Below are 18,255 nucleotides of genomic sequence, written 5' to 3'. Positions count from 1 at the left end.
CTTTCTTTGGTGGATATTAGAACATAATATAACTGAATGTAGGGGCTTCCTGGGTAGCTCAGCTGGTAAAGAATCTGCCTGCAATGCAGGAGACCCCAGTTCAATTCCTGGGTCGGGAAATTTCCCTGGAGAAGGGATAGGGTACCCACTCCAGTATTGTTGGGCTTCCCTGGTGGCTCAGACAGTAAAGAATCTAGTATTCCAAGTATGTCCTGAACAAAAAGAACCCAGTCTTGAAAATGTTTTTTCCTTGAATAAACTATGGGTCCCCAGGATATGCTTGTCAGTCATCTTCAAAGCTTTGTTTCAGTGAAAATAAAATAGACCTTGAAAGTGATAAACTAGATATTGAACATGTGTTTACCAAAAATGAGGAGAGTTTGTATAATGATGCAGAAAATAAAAAAGTAGGGGACCAGGTAGTTACATTTGAAGTGAAAGAAGACCAAGAGTTTGATATGTAAATGTCAGACAATATGAGGCAAAATCCCACTAGTCAGAAAACAGACATCGGACAGACACGTCGGTCTAGTCTGTGGCTTGTCTGCTCCGGTAAGATGAAACACGTAATTCAAATAAAAAGTCACGGTACTCCTGCTGTCGTTAAAAATACTGATAAGAAAAGCAGACCAATACAGGACTGGTTCCAGAAGCTACTGCATGCAGATAATTGCAGTACTAGTGAGGATGAAAGCATGGAGCCCGATTTAGAAAATGGGAATTCTTCTCCACCAAATAGTCACAGAGAATCCAAAGTGTATCTGAATGAAGAATTACAGAAGGATATGCAGAGGTTTAAGAATGCAATAGACATGTTACAAGTAGTGTTGTTAGCTTTGGAAAAAGAGAACATTCAGCTTCCAAAAGAGGTAGACATTCGTTTGCTCTTGCTTTGGTTTTTCCCTTTCTGGATGATCTGGTCGATTTTGATTTTCTACTTATGGATAAAGTGGGGTCATCTAAATAGGTAATTGTGTAGAAATAGATTATTTCTGCCATCCAAATAATAGGAATTCAGGAAACTGTTTTCATGGCTTTTGTCCTTCAATCAATCAAATTCTGTCTCTGTCAGTCTTTCATATGGACTGGGAAACTCATTTAGCTGTATACCATGTAACCTTCAGAGCCAGAATAAGCACCAAGGAAAGTGTTTAAGGAGTATGATCAACGAGGGTTTTGCAGTGTTTTTTTTTTTTTAATTTTGTTGGATTAAATATAAGTTGCATTTCCACGGAATGGGAAGAAAGCAGTGACTGAGAGAAGGGACATAAACACGTGTTCCCTCTAATCTCTTCATTGTGGTTGAATATGTGTGATCTTTTCTGCTTTCCTCAGTCCCTGGGCACTTAGATATCCAACATGGCCAGGATGTTTTTAATAACAAATACATGCGCTCCCACATATGCCTTAATCACCACTTTCAGATGTCTCTTTTGAGAGAGACCTCTTCATGATGTTGTTTACTAAAATGTAGTAAGTTTTGATATGTGTGATTTTATCACATAGGTAGTATATGTGTGTGTGAGAGTTGGTCAGTCATGTCTGACTCTTTGCGACCCCATGGACTGTAGCTGGGCAGGCTCCCCTGTCCACGGATTTCTTCAGGCCAGAATATCATTGGAGAGGATAGCTGTTCCCTTCTCCACGGGATCTTCCCAACCCAGGGATCGAAGCCAGGTCTCCTGCATTGAAAGCAGATTCTTTAACATCTGAGCCACCAGGGAAGCCCATAGGTAGTATAAACCCTCAGCAAAAAAAGAAAAAAAAAAAAAAATCAAGTGTTTATCTCCAAAGGAAAGAACGGAGGTTTGAGATGCTGTGAGATTTTTCTTTCTTCAGTAGTAGGTTTTTAAACTTGCTTGCTCTTTTGTGTAAGACAAAAAAAAAGAAAAAAATGTAGCTATTCCCCTTTAAAGAAAAAGGAGAATGAACCCTACCCCAACTAATGAATTAAATTACTTTGCCAAAGTCACGCTTTTAACTTATCTGATTCATTTGAGGAATTCATTTGTTAATTTCATCAGATTCAAGATTATAGAATTGTATCATCTCTTTTGGTGCCATAAAATGTTAGGGAATGCCACTTTAGGGGCTTTGAACAAATCATTTAACTTTTTTTTTATTTTAAAGCTGTTATTGGTAAATAGTGGGGCAAAGGTAGATAGTTATTTCCATACCCTCTAGCTATAAAATTTGATGGTTACTGAATATGGAATTGGGAAGCATTACTTATATTCCAGAATTCCACACTAACACCTCCTCAGTTTCATTCTGCTCCTTGTGTTTTGGTCAACTTTGGTTCATATAGTTCAGTGAACACCATCAGGTTTTTGCTATCTCCTGGATCCAAATGAAAAAAGAATTAGAAAAGGCAGTGGGGAAAGAATAGCTTTAGTGCAGAAAGAAGAAAGTTTCCTTTCTGTTTCTGAGGCACTAAGGTGTCACATCCTCTACATCTGACTGTTTAATGGAAAATCCAGGTGGTAAAGACCGAAGAGGACAGATGTTGTGTGTTTTTATTTCTCTATCTCTGCCAGTCAGATGGGGAAGACTGGATGTGAATAATTGTATCTTATTAAAAAAGCCTTTCTTGAGATTTGGGGAATTTTGTTTCTTTCCCTCAGAAAGAAGCACATTTTACAAAAATTTCAGTGACTTGTAAGTGATAAAATTTATGTAAGCACAAATATATTTTTATCACTTAAACTCAGGGCAAATGCTGAGTCAAATAATAAATTGAAAACAGAGTCTCTAGAATTAAGTAATAGCGATTATTCTTAGTGTCAAACTTTCATTAAAGGTTGAAGAAGAAAAGAAGCACAAAGATGCTGCTGATGAGAGTCGACTGATTCAGCAGAGAAAGAGTGGAGGAAATAACAAGCAGACGTTTCCTGCTATGGAGAATAAAGGTTCTGATAGGTAAGCCTATATCAAAATTTAACAGTAGGTCATTTGTTATTTTCCTGTAAAATCATTTCTAACTTGAGCTAATGTTTGTGATTTATGAATTTTATATTTTACTAGGGATATAGTTATTTTGAATACTCTTGTCCTTTAGTCTTAATACTAGAGTTCCTTTGTTAACATACCACCGTGTTACAGTATTAGAGGATTCTGGATTTGACTGCATACTTGCCTTAACCAGTGTGTTGTAAAGTTAAATTTATGTCACTAATGAGCATCCTTTCATTTCAGTCGGAGGACTTCTTCCAGCATTTCTCATGAGGCGGGACTAGTGGTGATGAACTCCCTCAGGTTTGCTTTGTCTGGGAAAGTTTTTATTTCTCCTTCATTTCTGAAAGACACCTTTTCTGGATAGAGTACTCTTGGTTGGCAGTTTTCTCCTAGCACTTTGAGTATGTCCATGGATGGAGCCAGATCGCTGTTGGTGGCGGGAGAGCCGATGAGGCACCTGCCTTTCATCCGTGATGCTGACGTCACACATGTGGGTGGTTTACGAGTAAACTGACCCCGCCCCACCTAAATTTGATTTCTTCTTTCATGGTGGATGTGCCACATGTCATTTTAAAAATCATCTAAATTAAGCGTTGCCTTTTTCTTTGAGTTTTTTTTTTTTTTTTTGGCTGCACTGGTTCTTTGCATCTGCAGTGCTTGGGCTTCTCAGTGTGGTGGCTTCTCTTGATGCTGAACGTGGGCTCCAGGGTGCTGGCTTCAGTGGTTGTGGAGCACAGGATTCATTGCTCTGCGGCATGTGCTATCTTCCCTGCCCAGGGATCGAACCTGTGCCCCCTGCGTCAGCAGGCAGATTCCTAAGCACTGGAGTACCAGGGAAATTCCTAAAATAAACATTACTGTATTTAAAAGCAAAACAAAAAAATATAGTGTAAATCTAATTATGACTCCCATGTCTAAGAGTCATGGTGTTTAGGCAGTGGACTCCAGGTTTTCAGTGTAGCCCTTGAGGTTCTTCCCAATGTCTTTCCAGATGCATCTCTCTACTTTCTCGCATGTGTTTTGTACTTTTCCTTCCAGGTTCCTAGGAAACAACCTAGATGCCCTGTGCCTGATCTGTGTACTCATATTCTAATCTCCCAGTGGAATGATTTCTTGCTTTTCTCTTCCTTTTGACCTCCTGTCTTCACTTCTTCTGCAAATCCTTCCTTATTTCACTTATCACTTTCATATGTCAACTCTTACATATCATATTGTATCATAATTGTATATCTCTGTTTGAAGGAGGAATTTGTTTTCTTGCATATGGTTGGTACTTCATAACTGTTTTGTGAATTAATCAATGACTTAAGATGGGTAAGAGTTGGAATTTTACAAGAATTGGTTTTTTATTCTTTATTAGTGGAATTATTAGAAAACATTGGCTTTTTTTGGACTTTTTAAAGTAGCGATCCTGGTGTGCACAGGAAGGGAGTGAAGAAAAAGAATGATGAGAAATGGGCACTGGAAGGACGTGTGATGGCACCGATATTTGAAAAGACCAATGCACTGACTGGTGGCCTGCTGCACGCGAATGGTGACGGCATTTTAAGGGAAGTGGATCAGGGTGATGACAGGTACATTCTCCAGATTGCTTGTTTGTAGGGGAAGAAATGTTAGCACTGAATACTTCTTCTGGAAATACAGCAGCATTATACAGTGCTCAGGCCAAGACAAGAGATTGCTCCACTCTAGTGGACGAACACTGCTGAAAGGTTAAGGTGAGGACCAGTGCCTTTGGCCGGAAGTCATTTCAGTAAATAGTCCCCTTGGAAGCTGGACTGTAATGAATACACGTAAACATTCAGTAGGGAATGTTATTGGGACAGGCAATGAAGAGCTGGATGGTAACTGAAGAGGAATGTGGAGTTCACAGGTGTTTCTTGTTTTATGTTAAGAAGGCAGCTTCTAGAGTATGGATGCTCTTGGAAATGAGCCAGCAGAGGGCATGTTTATTTAGTTTAGTCTTGTTTGCATTTCCAATACTAGAAAGCTTATTGACTGTATGACATTATCTTTAAACTATTACAGTAAACTAATTGTACGTAATGCTTCTGTTCATGTATAGTTTTATGGTAAGGGCTTGTTCATTGGTTCCAAAGTGTAGTATTCCTATGTAATGGAATATGCAGATGATTGCTTAAGTTAATTCTATCACATATAGATTTTCAAAAATTACATAATTGTCAATTTACACACACTTAGGCTATACTGAATAGGATATGGTCATTCCTTGATGTTTCTAGTTGATAGTAACATGGTGAGTAGCTATGATTTTGTAAGGTGCTCTGAAACATCACATCATATTAACTTCATAGTTGTTTATAGATTCCAGGGAAAAGGGGAAGATTTTGTTTATATTCAATAGAAAAACATTATTAGCAGTCTTTCACAAATTATTCCTTTTGCATGACAAAGGTCTAAATGACAGAACCCATGCTTCCTTTACTAAGCGTGTCATTAACACGTATTGTGTGCTCAATACATGTATGTCAGATGCATGAAGAATCAGCAGATTGAGTGAATGAAGGCCTATTGATGAATTTCTTTACAGAAAACAAAACTGTATTGACAGTAGATTTGCAGGCTTGCCTACCTCTGAAGTCTTTAATTTTTGAGAAATATGTTTTAAGATTCAGAAATCATTATTTATAGCTATAGCTAGATCTGAAATAATCCTATAGATTCATTTGCTATCATATTGCTTAAAAAGGCTTTTCGATATTACTTTCTCAGCATATTTTGGAAGAGCCGTGTTGAAGCCAGACTTCCTGGGTTTGAATTCTGGGTCTGCTGGTGACATGCTGAGTGGGCCTGGGCACGTTCCTCAGCCTTTGTGTGCTCCATTTCTTCCTGTACCATCTCCCAGAATGACTGTGGGGATGAAGATGCCTTTAGGACATGGCAAGTGCTTCTAATGATGCATGGCTGATGCATAAGACGTCCTCAAAAGCCAATAGTTTGGTTATTCAAATGGGTTTCTTTCTTAGAAGGACTGAAGGAATACCTCCCAGATAGGTCGTATTGCCATAAAAGTTAGCTCTTATGGAAAAGGACAGGTGCAAAAACACTGGTATAGTTTCCTATCACACAACGCAAGTAACTTTATGTTTTTCCTTTTCCTTGGATCTAACTTTAATGCTTTATTAATATTACTGATATATTTTCTGTGTCCTTTAATACTGCTCTTATTTATTTCTGCATCCTTTATAGACAATGACTTGCCAATGCAAAGAGTTTATATGAAAAAGTTTAGGTATTGTTTGTATTTTTGAATATTTAATATTAGCCTGAAAAGAATCATTTGTTCTTTTAGGCCTGCAAGGAAAACACCGTATGAAAAGAAGAAGGTATAGTAAAAAAAAATGAACTTTCAAAAATATTATCCTTGTCGAAAATACTTTGTCAAAGGAATTGTGGTAAAATAGAAAATCTTCCTTTGTTGTAGAGAAGTTTACCTTGAACACATCATTCAGAAACACTGTTGATAAAGTTATCCTTTTGATAAAAATCTCTTCTTTTAAGAAATGTCTGTTTTTGTTTTGTACAGAGTTTTATCACCTCTGTACACTTGGTATATTTATACATATTTTAAGGACATTGTGAAACAGTATTGTTTACGTGTAGGTCAAAGAACAAATTAATTACGTGAATGACCTGGATGACTTAACTCAGTCGTCTGAGACTGTTTCTGAGGATGGCGACGGGCTTTACTCTACGAATTCCCCGTTGGAAGTAGAACCTCTCGACGTGGGGCGTAAAGGTAGGACCTCAGTGTAAATGTTAACGGAAAGCCTGTCTGTGTATAGAGCAGTGATATATGCGCACCTTGTCAGTTCTGCTCTAGAGCCAGGGATATGTTACAGTGCTGTGCATCCCAGAAGTTTGTCTTGTGTTAAAAGGACATGAACGTGAGTGTATACTCTGAGCCACAGGCCTATGATCCTTCCCACTCACTGTACCTTCTGCTGACTCTTCTTTCCTGTGCCCCCACCCACCGTCAGGTCAGCATCATTTTCCTCCTAGAGTCACTGAAATAATCTCAGGACTTCTTTCCCTGCCACTCCACCTGGCAGAATGTCGGTCTGCACAGCACCTGTAATTATTGCCTATTTGTAAACATTCAGGTCTCATCATGCTACCCTCTTGCTTCAAGCCCAACTGTTGCCTCTCTTTGCTGCATGGTTAAAGGTCACAATTGTGTGGTTCCATCTGGTTTGAGTTTTCACCCTTCTTTCTACATGAATTCTAGAATCAGCTTGTCAGTTCCCTAAAATGTCTGCTGGTCTTAACATTTTCATTTTCTTTCAGTTCCAAATACTTTGTACTTTCTCTTTTCATTACCTCTTTGATCCAAGGGTTATTTAGATCCGTGTGACTTAGTTTCCAAATATTGAGAGTTTTCCAGAGATCCTTCTGTGCTCTTGCTTCTCATGATGTGTTAGGTGCATCCAGAGGGGCCCTGGGGCTCAGGCTGATTATTTCCTGCCTTGGAGGCCAGACTTTGCTGACTACCCTGTTCATTCTGCTGGTAGGTAGGAGTGTTTCCAGCCTGGCTCAGGAGGCTAGATAGAATCCCTGGGAGCGCGTGAGCTCCAGGCACGGTTTCCTGTAGTCTTTTCAGACGGTCTCTCCCTGGTCTCAGGCGGTTTCTCACACATGTGCACTCTTCGTTCCTCTGCTGAATACCCGAGGGGCTCCTCCTCAGATCTCCGGGGTCCTTTTCCTGTGTTCCGCTCTCTCCTCTCCACGGTTCTGACCTGTGATCTCTGCCCGCGTTGGTTTCCCCCAGACTCTCAGCTTCATCACCTCCACTTGGGGAGTCTGGTGCACTAAGCTGCCATCCCTTCTCCCCATGTCGGGGCCTGGAAATTCTCTCCAGGCAGTGAGCTGGGGCGTTCCTTAGGGTAACCTCGTGTGTTTCCAGGATCGTTGTCCTTCATTCCCTGAAGTCCTTTGTCATGAAAATCATTGTTTAATGTATTTTGTCGGTGTTCTTTTTGCTCGCTCCACTCAGGAAGGTAAATTGGTAGCTGTTCACTCTGTCTCGGTTAGAAACACATGGCAGCTGGAGACTGTCCACAGGGTTGTTCCTGCTACTCTGCTCCCTACTTCCTGCTCGTCCTTCATTTCTCAGTGTGACAGCTCTTCCCCAGGGAAATCTTCCCTAGACCCAGTCTGTGTCAAGTTCTGTTATGTGATCATAGAACTCTCTTTTCTTAGAGTATCTATGTGAGGTCACAATCATTTGATTTGTCTTTCTCTTGTACTAGACTTCAAGCTGAACAAGAGCCAGGGGCGTCTGTTTTATCTTCAGATCTTAGAATAATGTCTTCCACATTATAGAGAATATTTGTTCATTGCCTGGATGAGTAACTGTGAAAGGCACAGTTCTTTATATTCAAAAATTACTCACATAATTTTTTTGTTTGTTTGTTTCTATCTTTGTTTTGTTCATCATGCAGATTCTGGTAGCTTGTTGAAGGTTTGGGATGCAGTTTTTTCCTGTGAAAGATTAGTAGATTTTCAAAGAAGGCACTGGGAACTACTTAGAGAAAAAAATCACAAAATGAAAAGTAAGGTTCGTGGGCTACAAAAAGAGCTGTCAGAAAACAAAGAAGTAAAATCACAGTTAGAGCATCAGAAAGCAATGTGGGAACAAGAGCTCAGCAGCTTGAGGTACTGTACATCTCGCTTTTAAAGAAATACTTGCACTGTTGTTTCATTTAATACTGCAGAGATGTAGGTGTTCTATAAGGACTAACTTATCCTCTTGGATTTTACAGGAGAGAAAATGTATTGTGGAGTGTGAAATTCTTGGAAATAATATAGCAGGTTCTTAACAGTGAATGCTTCTAATAACTTAATGTATATTTTTCCAAATCATCATTTTCATGACCATACAGGAGTCCACCATAATGGAAATCCCATTAGTTATTTACCAAATTAACTTTCAGTTGTTTTTCACTTTTCTGTATTCTATGTAATACTGCAAGGAACATCTTTTCTATCAATTCATTTCTGCCTTTTTAATATATTTTGAATACATTAGTCTTTAATAATATTGCCTTATTTGGTTAAAGTATGAGAAGTTTTCAAAATATTTGTGATCTATATTTCTAAACTGTTCTTCAAAAAGTTTATATTACTTTACATTCCTGCCCACAGATGTATGAAGTAGCCATTTTTCTCAAGACAAAATTAAAACAAATTTTCATGCAATTTGATTCTTAACCCTCTGTATGAAAACAGTGATCATTATTAAGTGTTTTTCATTGTATTCCCCCCATTTTTATTATTTTAAACATTGTGAAGAGGGAACAAAATTTATTGCAGCAAGAGTGAATAATCCCATGATTTTCTAAGAAGAGCTCTCTAAATCTTTCAGATTCACCTTAAAGCAAGAAGAAGAGAATAGAAGAAATTCTGATATGTTATATGAAAAAATGAGGGAGGAGTTAAGAAGAAGAGAAGACGAATATAGGAAAGAAATTGAAATGAAACAGCAACTAGAATTCACTCTCCCAGCACTCAAAAAGGAATTGAAGACCATGAGAAATAATGGGAATCAGGTAGAGTAATCTGTGGTGAAAATTTCAAATTTCTAACACTATATCATCAATATTATTTATAATGTCCCGCTTTATGTTGGAAAAGTACCATTTTACTGAGTGTTGTGCCATTTATTTAGTGTTAGAGGAAATTTTAGGTTACTTTTTAAAAGTAAAAGCAAAGAAATTCAAAATTCCCCAAGTATCAAGGCCAGAAATAAGAATTCTATAATCCTGAAATGCTGGGTGCAGTTTTTCGAGCAGAGAGAGGAAGAGGTCACGTCAGTAGCTCACACAATAGTTCCTGAGAAACCACAGGATTGAGATTGGTGTAGAAACTGGAGGCTAAGCTCTCCACTGGCCTCAGGCGACAGATCCTTCTGCTTTGAGGGACCATTGGCGAGTGAATAGGTCTAGAAGAGAAGGGGCGTGGGGAGGGAAGGTGGTGCCTAATTTTACATCAAGTTGCCTCTGGCCTTCAATCCGGCAGGTGGCTGAGAGTCGTGGACCCCCTCCCTCTGTGCCCATCAGCCCTCCAGGCCACCTGCCCCGTGAACAGCTCAGAGCTGGCTCCACTTTCCCAGCTGGGTTCTCCCTCACAGCAGAGTCTTCAAGGACAGGTGTTAACTGGCATCCTCGAGAGGTGCAGGAATGCTCCCCATGGGATTTTTTTCCAGCAATTGGTAGAAACCAAACACTCTCGAAGTTGATTGTCCTTCATTCTGAAGAGTTGTCAGGTGGCATCTCAAGCAGAGGAATTCACTCCCCCAGCCGATATCCCTCTCAGACACGGACCGGGTCCCATCCCCGAGGTCCTAGCAGCAGATCTCCCACAACGAAAACCTCTCAGGGAGAGCTCGGGAAAGTACTATTTGTAATTCAAATCCATTTGTCTAACTCAGTCAGGTGGGGACTGACAATGGCCTCGTCCAAGGAGAGGCCTTCAATATTTTCCATAGGAATTGATCTCAGATCCTTCACGACTGTCTCAAAGGAGCCTGGACCCTGATTGTGGTTTAGTCCAGGCAGACCACGTGTGCGCCCCCATCGACTGCGCTACCCGACCAAGTCCCTCTGCTTTGGGGTGAGCGTGTCTGTCCCTCCATGCACGTCATCATCTTCAGTGTCTGAATCAGAGTCCGTTCTTGGCTCCACTGTCATTTCTTTAACCAATATCCTGTCAGTGACACTTTCACATCATTTACAGTTTTTCAGTTTGTAAAAGCTGCAACATCAGTTGTAAAAACACTTTTGAACACTTTAACAAGGTGGTTTTTTAGAATACAGTTTTAAAAGCCCCCGCTCCCAACAAGGGAATGAAAATCAAAAACTCTTGTTACTAATAGTAGGTATTCTGGTATTTGGTAGTGATTTCCCTTCCTTGATAGATGATTATGTTAGTTTATCACTTCCACTGAAGGTAAGGAGGAAATCTATAGGCAGTTCAGAGACCATACTTCGGAAGTCATTCTTGTACTTGTAGAAAATGAACCCTCTGCTCTGTGTAGTGTCCTGTGTCAGTACAAGGAACTGTTGAAAACAGTGATACATATGCCATAGTATACATTTAGTGATAATTGTGTTTCTCATTGTATTTCCCCCATCTTGGTATTTTAAACAGCATGAAGAGAGAATGAAAGTTATTGCAGCAGAAAATAATCTCATGGTTCTCTAAGAAGAGCTCTCTAAATTTTACCTCATTTACCATTAGTGTATATACCATGAATGACATAGGAGGATTATTTTGTATTGATATGTTTGTACTAGAGAAGTAACTGTGGTTTGATGTAAGAGGACTAACAGAGTCAGAAGACCTGGTGAAAAGCCTGCAGCTTACTTATATAGTTTTAACTTCTTCCTTTCCAGAATCATTATAGCTAATGAGTTTAGTTGAGGTTTGTAGAAGTGCTTAGTACAGTTGTCAAAAGGCATAAGTCTGTAATTGCCTATTAAAATGTTAGAGAGGTAGCATATTCTCAAGAAAACAATTTCTGTACAAAATATAGTCTATTTAAATATATATAGAGCTAAGGCTTTTGCTGTGAAGTAGCTGTATAGGAGGTATTAGATGCAGTGTTTTTAAAGGTAGCGAGTGGTGGTGTTTATTGAATCACAGTTGATTTACAATATTGTGTCAGTTTCAGGTATACAGCACAGTGATTCAGACATATATGTACGTGTGTGTGTATTATATAAATGGGGCTTCGCTGCTGGCTCAGACAGTAAAGAATCCACGTGCAAAGCAGGAGACCTGGGTTCGAGTCTTAGGTTGGGAAGATCCCCTGGAGAAGGAAATGGCTGCCTGCCGGGGTCCAGCCCCGGCTGATCCAGGGTATTCGAAGGAGAGACGGCTAGGCGACCTATTCAAATGTTAATTAGATATAATAAAGAGGAATAGAATGAGGATAGCTCAGTAGGAAAATTCAGTGGAGAAAAGAAGCTGAGTGGCTTGGTTTACGCAGAAAATCAATATAACCCGTGACACCAGGTTAGCTCTGACCACGGAGGCCGCAGGCGCCCTCTCGAATAGCGGAAGGTGCCCTACCTTAGACACCTTCTCGAGTGGGTCTTAGAAGCCCAGGCAAATAAATGGTCGCAGAGGACATCCACGCTCCAGATGGACACTCAGCTGGAAGTTAAAGGGAAGAATGACATGGGGAGACCAAGCGTTGGTGAGCAAGGCCCATAGCTTTATTTTCAACAGGGGCTTTTATACCCTAAGTTACACATAGAGGACAATAGGGGATGCAAAATCAGCAGTCTTTGATGCTTATCAAAAACCAGGGTTTCTTTCCTGCAGATTTATCGTATACAAATGGTTTAGGTGATTTACATCATCTTCTGGCCAGAGGCCTATTAACATTTTATGACTCTTGACAAGGACTTATCAACAAAGACTTATTTTCTCTAAGAGTAATTATTTTAAGGTTTGGCGCCATCCTCCGAAGATAAGATTACGTTCCTATAGGGTGGATGTGTAATGGGTTTACAAAGGAAAGAATTTACTACCTTAAGGGTCTAAAGTTACTAACACCAGGCCACTACTTATTTTTTCTACATACCAACTATATTAATTAATGCACATTCAAGGATACAATTCAGGGGATGTGAAAACTTGGCAACAAACATTGGCTCATCAATGAAATCTTTTACTAGTTTTATTCTGACAGTTTCTAATTCTCTGAGAGGCTCTAAGCTATTTGAATATCTTAAGCTTCCCGTGCCTCTGGAGGCTGGGAGACTGTAAACAATCGTATGCATAGCTGTAGGTGTCCGGGTAAACTTGTCAGGCGAGTTAGAGAGCCTCCTGAGGGGTTTGGATTTAAACACTCCTAATTGCCCAGGAACTTTATTAATTGGAGCTGTAAGTTAACTCTTTGACAGAGAGAGTGAGATGGTGGTGGGGGACAGCCCCCAGTAAAGTCAGAGGCGAGAGCACAAAGCAATAAAGTAGGCAGACTCTGGTTTTTGGGGGGTAGATGCTCGAGAATATCCGGGGGCACTCCCGAGGCTCGATCCCGCCTTTGCGTATGCCGAGCCCCCTTCCTCATGACCTTTGTCACGAGTGGAATGTCTCTCGCCGGCTCCCGGCAGCTGCCCTGTCCAGTATTCTTGCTTGGGGAATTCCATGAACAGAGGTGCCTGGCGGGCTATAGTCTGTGGGGTTGCAAAGAGTTGGACATGACTCTTTGCATACACACACATCACACACACATATTCCTTTTCAGATCCTTCTTGTAGAATATTAAGTGTAGTTCCTAATGTTGTACAGTAGATCCTTAGTGGTTATTTTATGTACACTTGTCTATATATAATGGTGTATGTTAAACCCAACCTCCCTATTTATCCCTTCCCCTTCCCTCCGTTCCCCCATGGTGACCATAAGTTTGTTTTCTATGTTTGTGAGTCTCTTTCTGATTTGGAAATAAGTTCATTTTAGATTCCACATATAAGCAGTATGATATAATATTTGTCTTTGTCTGACTTACCTCCCATAGGGTGATAATGTCTAGGTCCATCTCTGTTGATACAAATAGCATTATTTCATTCTTTTTCATGGCTTAGTAGATTTGCATTGTATAAATATTCCACATCAGATGCAAGTTTTAAGTGTAGTCAAATCTATAAATCTTTTATTGTAAGCCTTCTGGGTTCACTGTGGTTCAGAGAAAAGCCTTTTCAGTTTTGAGCTTCTTGAAAAGTCGCTTGGGATTTCTTTTTCCTTTCATGGATTCATTGTCTTCAATTAAGTTTTTGAACCTTTGGAAGTTTCTGCTTGTATGAAGTTTGAGGTTTGTATCAAACCTTATTTTTCTGGTTGGAGAGCCACTTGTTGCAATCTTTTCACTGTATAAACATACAGGTTAGTGTTTCATTTTGGAGGAAATAATGAAACGTCATTTTATTGAGTACTAACTAAAAGTCTCCTTTGTTTCACTTAGGTTTCTGATAGTGGGAGAAAAGCAAAAGATCTGTTACACAAAAACCGCATGCTGCAGGATGAAATTGCCAGCCTAAGACTAGAAATAGATGCAGTAAAAAATCAGAATCAGGAAAAGGAGAAGAAATATTTTGATGATATTGAAAATCTTCAAAAGGCAATGAAATCGAAAGAGGAAATATTAACAGAGACTATATTCCAGTATACTGGTCAGCTTAATGTCCTGATAGCTGAGAATACAATGCTCAAATCTGAGCTGGAGAACAATAAACAAAGCAAACAGGCACTGGAAACAGAAGTGGAATCCTACCGTTCTAGACTGGCTGCTGCCACACACGATCGTGATCAAGGTCAGGCATCACAAAGAGACCTGGAGCTTGCCTTCCAGAAAGCAAACGACGAGAGGTTATGCTTGCAGGACCAAATGAAGTTCGAAGCGACTAAGCTGAGAAGTAACAGTGAGACGGCTTCCCAGCAACTTTCTGAAGTGGAAAGTCAATTCAATAAGCTAAAAATCAAGCTGCATCAGATGAGAGATGATCTCAGAGAAAAGACTTTGATGTTAGAATGTGTCCAGAGAGACCCACGCCAAGCAGAGTGTCAAAAGCAGGAAATTGAACACAAGTATCTGAACAAACAAGGCAAAGTGAATGAATACCTTAAAAAGCAGGAATCCTTAGAGGAGAGATTGTCTCAACTCCAGAGTGAAAACAGGTTGCTCCGACAGCAAGTGGGTGATGCACAAAATGGAGCCGACAGTACAGAGAAGACAGTCATTAGCATCCAAGACGAGATTCAGCAGATCGTGAAAAAAGTCCATGCTGAAATTGAGAAACAAGGTCTGATGGTGCAGGAAAAAGACAAGGAGTTAATCAACGAATGGAATCATTTAGAAGAGAGACCTTGTCAGTATGAAAATGAGAAAGCAGAAGAAGTAAGTATCCAGGAGAAGTAATTCTCAGACTTCCTGAAAGAAAAACTCAACTCTGCCGTATGGCAGGAAAAGAGCTGTAAATGATTCTTGATCCTGGCTAAATGGTGAATCTAGGTGAATGAAAAAATACACAGGCTGTGAATATATGGTCTTTAAACAAGCCTAAAAGCACACCTTGTATCCAGCAAATAAAAATTAGACCCAGGAGATGCTTCACTTTGAGTGGAGACATCGTGTCACTTGTGAAATGTTAAGAGATTCAGTTCTAAATTTTTAATATAGACAGGTATTAGTAATTTAATCTTTTACTATTAAGATAATAATTTTAATCTTTATGTTACCACATGTCAGTAAAATGATGAAGCAGACAAAAGAAACGCTCAAACCTAAAATGAATAATCTGAAATTAAGCTTCAGTTACATGGATTACCTTGACAGTCAACTGCACGTTTCCCAGATGCTATCTCTTATATATAGTACTTTGGCTTCAGTAGCTTGTCATACCTTTTTGTCATACTTGTTGGTATAATTTTAATTTTTGCATGTAAATTTGAATTAACTTGGGAAACATTTCAGTCTTGAATCATTTATTCTTATGGCCTCTCAATTCTTTAAAGAATTGTCACTAATTGATAATTCATTGGCAAGTCATTTAAATATACTTGTCATTAATCATAATTTGGGACTCAAGTGGTAAGCTTTAACCAAACTCTTCTTGTTCTAATCTTCCCACTGCTATTTATGCTAGTAACTTAGAACATGTTTACAGTTTGCTCATAATTCTTATTTTAAGGATCAATTACTATCATTTGAATACCAGATTGCCCAATAAAAATGAAGGGTGGCAGGATTTGAAAGCAGCAGGAATGGAGTGAGTCAGGGAGAGGGCTGTAGGGGCTGAGGTCCAGAGGCAGGTGGAGGCCAGGTTATCAAGGCTCCTTGAGGGCCATGGGAGCAATCTCATTTGTTAAATTTGATTTTTCTTTTATATTGGGGCATAGTTGATTTATAATTTTGTGTTAGTTTCAGATGTACAGCAAATTGATTCAGTTATACATGTATCCATTCCTTTTCAGTTCCTTTTCCCAGGTAGGTGACTACAGAATACTGAGTAGAGTTCCCTGTGTTCTCCAGTAGGTCCTTATGGTTAGCCAAGGGCAAAGGTGGGGAGGAGGGATAAATTAGGAGTCTGGGATGAACATAGACACACTACTAGATATAAAATAGATAAGCCACAAGGGAATGGCCTCATTTTTTTGCTGGGATAGGAACCTGTTGGAAAGATCTGAGGACCGGTTAGAATATGTGAAGATCTCTGAAGTTAATCAAAGCCTCTAATAAAGAGGGAACATGCTCCACAGGGTGGAATTTTCTCCCACTTGCTGCACATTCACACCCGTTTCTTTCTGGTTGTGAGGTGGTGAAGCTCTGCAGGTTTATCGGGAGGGGCAGGGCGTGGACAGCGGGTCTGCATCTTTTGTCTGAGTAACTTCATATCAGGAAGGCCGGAGGGTGGCCCCTTCTGTGTCTGTAACCAGATTCAGTGAGGAGGGAAAAGAAGGTGAGCTGCTGTGTGTGGTGATGGTTTTCAAAGTCCTTATGTTGGCGTTATCTATTATTTGGGAAATCTGTTTTAAAGTATGAGTGATGTTGTATTTGAGTGCTAGAGGAGAGGTCAGTAACGTACAAAGGGCAAACAGTAAATATTTTCAGTTTGTGGACTGTAAGGTGTCTGTTGTAACAACTCTGCCGTATGGCAGGAAAAGAGCTGTAAACAATATGCAGATGAAAGAGACAGAAAGTGAGGATGGTGGATTCGCTAGGTTATCAGTAGTTAAAACAGTTGTTTTTCCTCTTTTTCTCTTTTTAGTTGCAAGAAGCACAGGATCAACATGTAGAGGCCGTGAGATGTGCTGAAAAAACACAGGATCACATCCAAAAGTATGATGTAAAGCAGCACAGAAAACAACTGAAGTATAGAGCAGATAAACAGTATAATACGAGAATTAAATCAGATAATAGACACATCACTGTGAAGCTGGGTGACATTTCGGCTTTGAGCTGTTTCGAGATGCATATTTTCCCCCATTATTTCCATATTTTGCACATTATCCACAAGTGTTAGTCACTCAGTTGCATCCAGCTCTTTCTGACCCCATGGATATAGCCCACCAGGGTCCTCTATTCATGGAATTCTCCAGGCAAAAATCCTGGAGTGGGTTGCCGTTTCATTATCCAGGGGACCTTCCTGACCCAGGGATCGAACCTGGGTCTCCTGCATTGCCAGCAGTTTCTTTACCATCTGAGCCACCAGGGAAGCCAATTGTCCACAAAACACAACTAGAAAAACAGTACAGTTGCCAAATCATTTACTTTTCAAAATTCTAAGATCCTCTATAATTGAACTGCAGATGTTTGTTCAGAAACAGTGTGGTATTTTAAAAATCTGTGTGTGAAGGACTTCCTTGAGAGTTCAGGGGTTAAAACTCTGCCTTCCAAGGCACAGCATGTGGGTTCATTCCTGGTCAGGGAACTAAGATCCCATGTGACTCACAGCCAAAACACCAAAACATAAAACAGAAGCAATGTTGTAGTAAATTCAATAAAGACTTTAAAAATGGTCCACAACCAAAAAAAAAAAAAAAAAAAAAAACACCATGTGTGAGAATAATTATTTTAAATCTGCATTTTAGACTTGAAATTGAAAATGCCAAGTTACAAACTACAGTCAAAAAGCAAGTGGGCAAAATTGAACACCTTCAGAAAAACCTGTTAAGTACAAGATTGGTAAGTCAACTTCTTAATTTCTGTCCTACTGAGGAAGAATTTTAATTTTTTTACTAGTAATATATGACAATATTTTGACAGTGTGACAGATCTCATTGATTAAAGAGTTTATTGTATTTTTGCAGATATTGCTTGCTACTGGTAGCATAATTCCTCTTTATAGAAGAAGTGGACTGAATTCATAAAATTAATGATTTTTGTAGTAAGATTTTAATTTAAAACATTCTGAGAATCCAGTTGAAAAGCAATATTTTATATAGACCACATTTTGTTTCTTCATTCCTCTGTCAATGAAATCAGGGTTTTTCCACTTTCTGGCTATTGTCAATAATGCTGCCATGAACACTGGTACACAAATATCTGTTTGAGTCTGGAAATTTTAGCAATGATTTGACTGAGAATTCTGAATTTCTCTTGTAATCCAAACCCTTCTGTGAGATTTTAGAGAATGAATCATTTTTAATATTGCAGTTTGTTCTCTTCACCAGGAATGAATACTACGTCTCTATAGAACAGTTCTTTCTGAAAGAATATATTTTTTCCTTTGTTGATTTTTTTTTTTTAAAGAGGTGGGGTTTGCATGGGATTTT

At 39.4% G+C, this 18,255-nt stretch overlaps 1 protein-coding gene across 2 annotated transcripts in view; it reads left to right on the top strand.

Annotated features, from left to right (window-relative positions):
* LOC129625327 (ankyrin repeat domain-containing protein 26-like) overlaps positions 1–18,255 on the top strand; it is a 79,157-nt gene that overhangs the window by 49,413 nt on the left and 11,489 nt on the right. Inside the window, exons 20-29 of one of the 2 annotated variants that reach the window (XM_055543477.1) lie at positions 2,801–2,919; positions 3,196–3,255; positions 4,359–4,529; positions 6,269–6,302; positions 6,580–6,715; positions 8,418–8,631; positions 9,341–9,524; positions 13,946–14,878; positions 16,749–16,819; positions 17,572–17,665. In XM_055543477.1, the coding sequence (XP_055399452.1) occupies positions 2,801–2,919; positions 3,196–3,255; positions 4,359–4,529; positions 6,269–6,302; positions 6,580–6,715; positions 8,418–8,631; positions 9,341–9,524; positions 13,946–14,878; positions 16,749–16,819; positions 17,572–17,665 (2,016 nt within the window). The remainder of the gene's footprint in view (positions 1–2,800; positions 2,920–3,195; positions 3,256–4,358; positions 4,530–6,268; positions 6,303–6,579; positions 6,716–8,417; positions 8,632–9,340; positions 9,525–13,945; positions 14,879–16,748; positions 16,820–17,571; positions 17,666–18,255) is intronic. The other variant, XR_008701352.1, reaches the window with a different exon arrangement.

Source organism: Bubalus kerabau, chromosome 13 (genome assembly GCF_029407905.1).
Source record: "Bubalus kerabau isolate K-KA32 ecotype Philippines breed swamp buffalo chromosome 13, PCC_UOA_SB_1v2, whole genome shotgun sequence".
Classification (NCBI taxonomy): Eukaryota; Metazoa; Chordata; class Mammalia; order Artiodactyla; family Bovidae; genus Bubalus; species Bubalus kerabau.
Note: the sequence above shows the minus strand (reverse complement) of the source record. Positions and strands in the feature narration are given on the sequence as shown.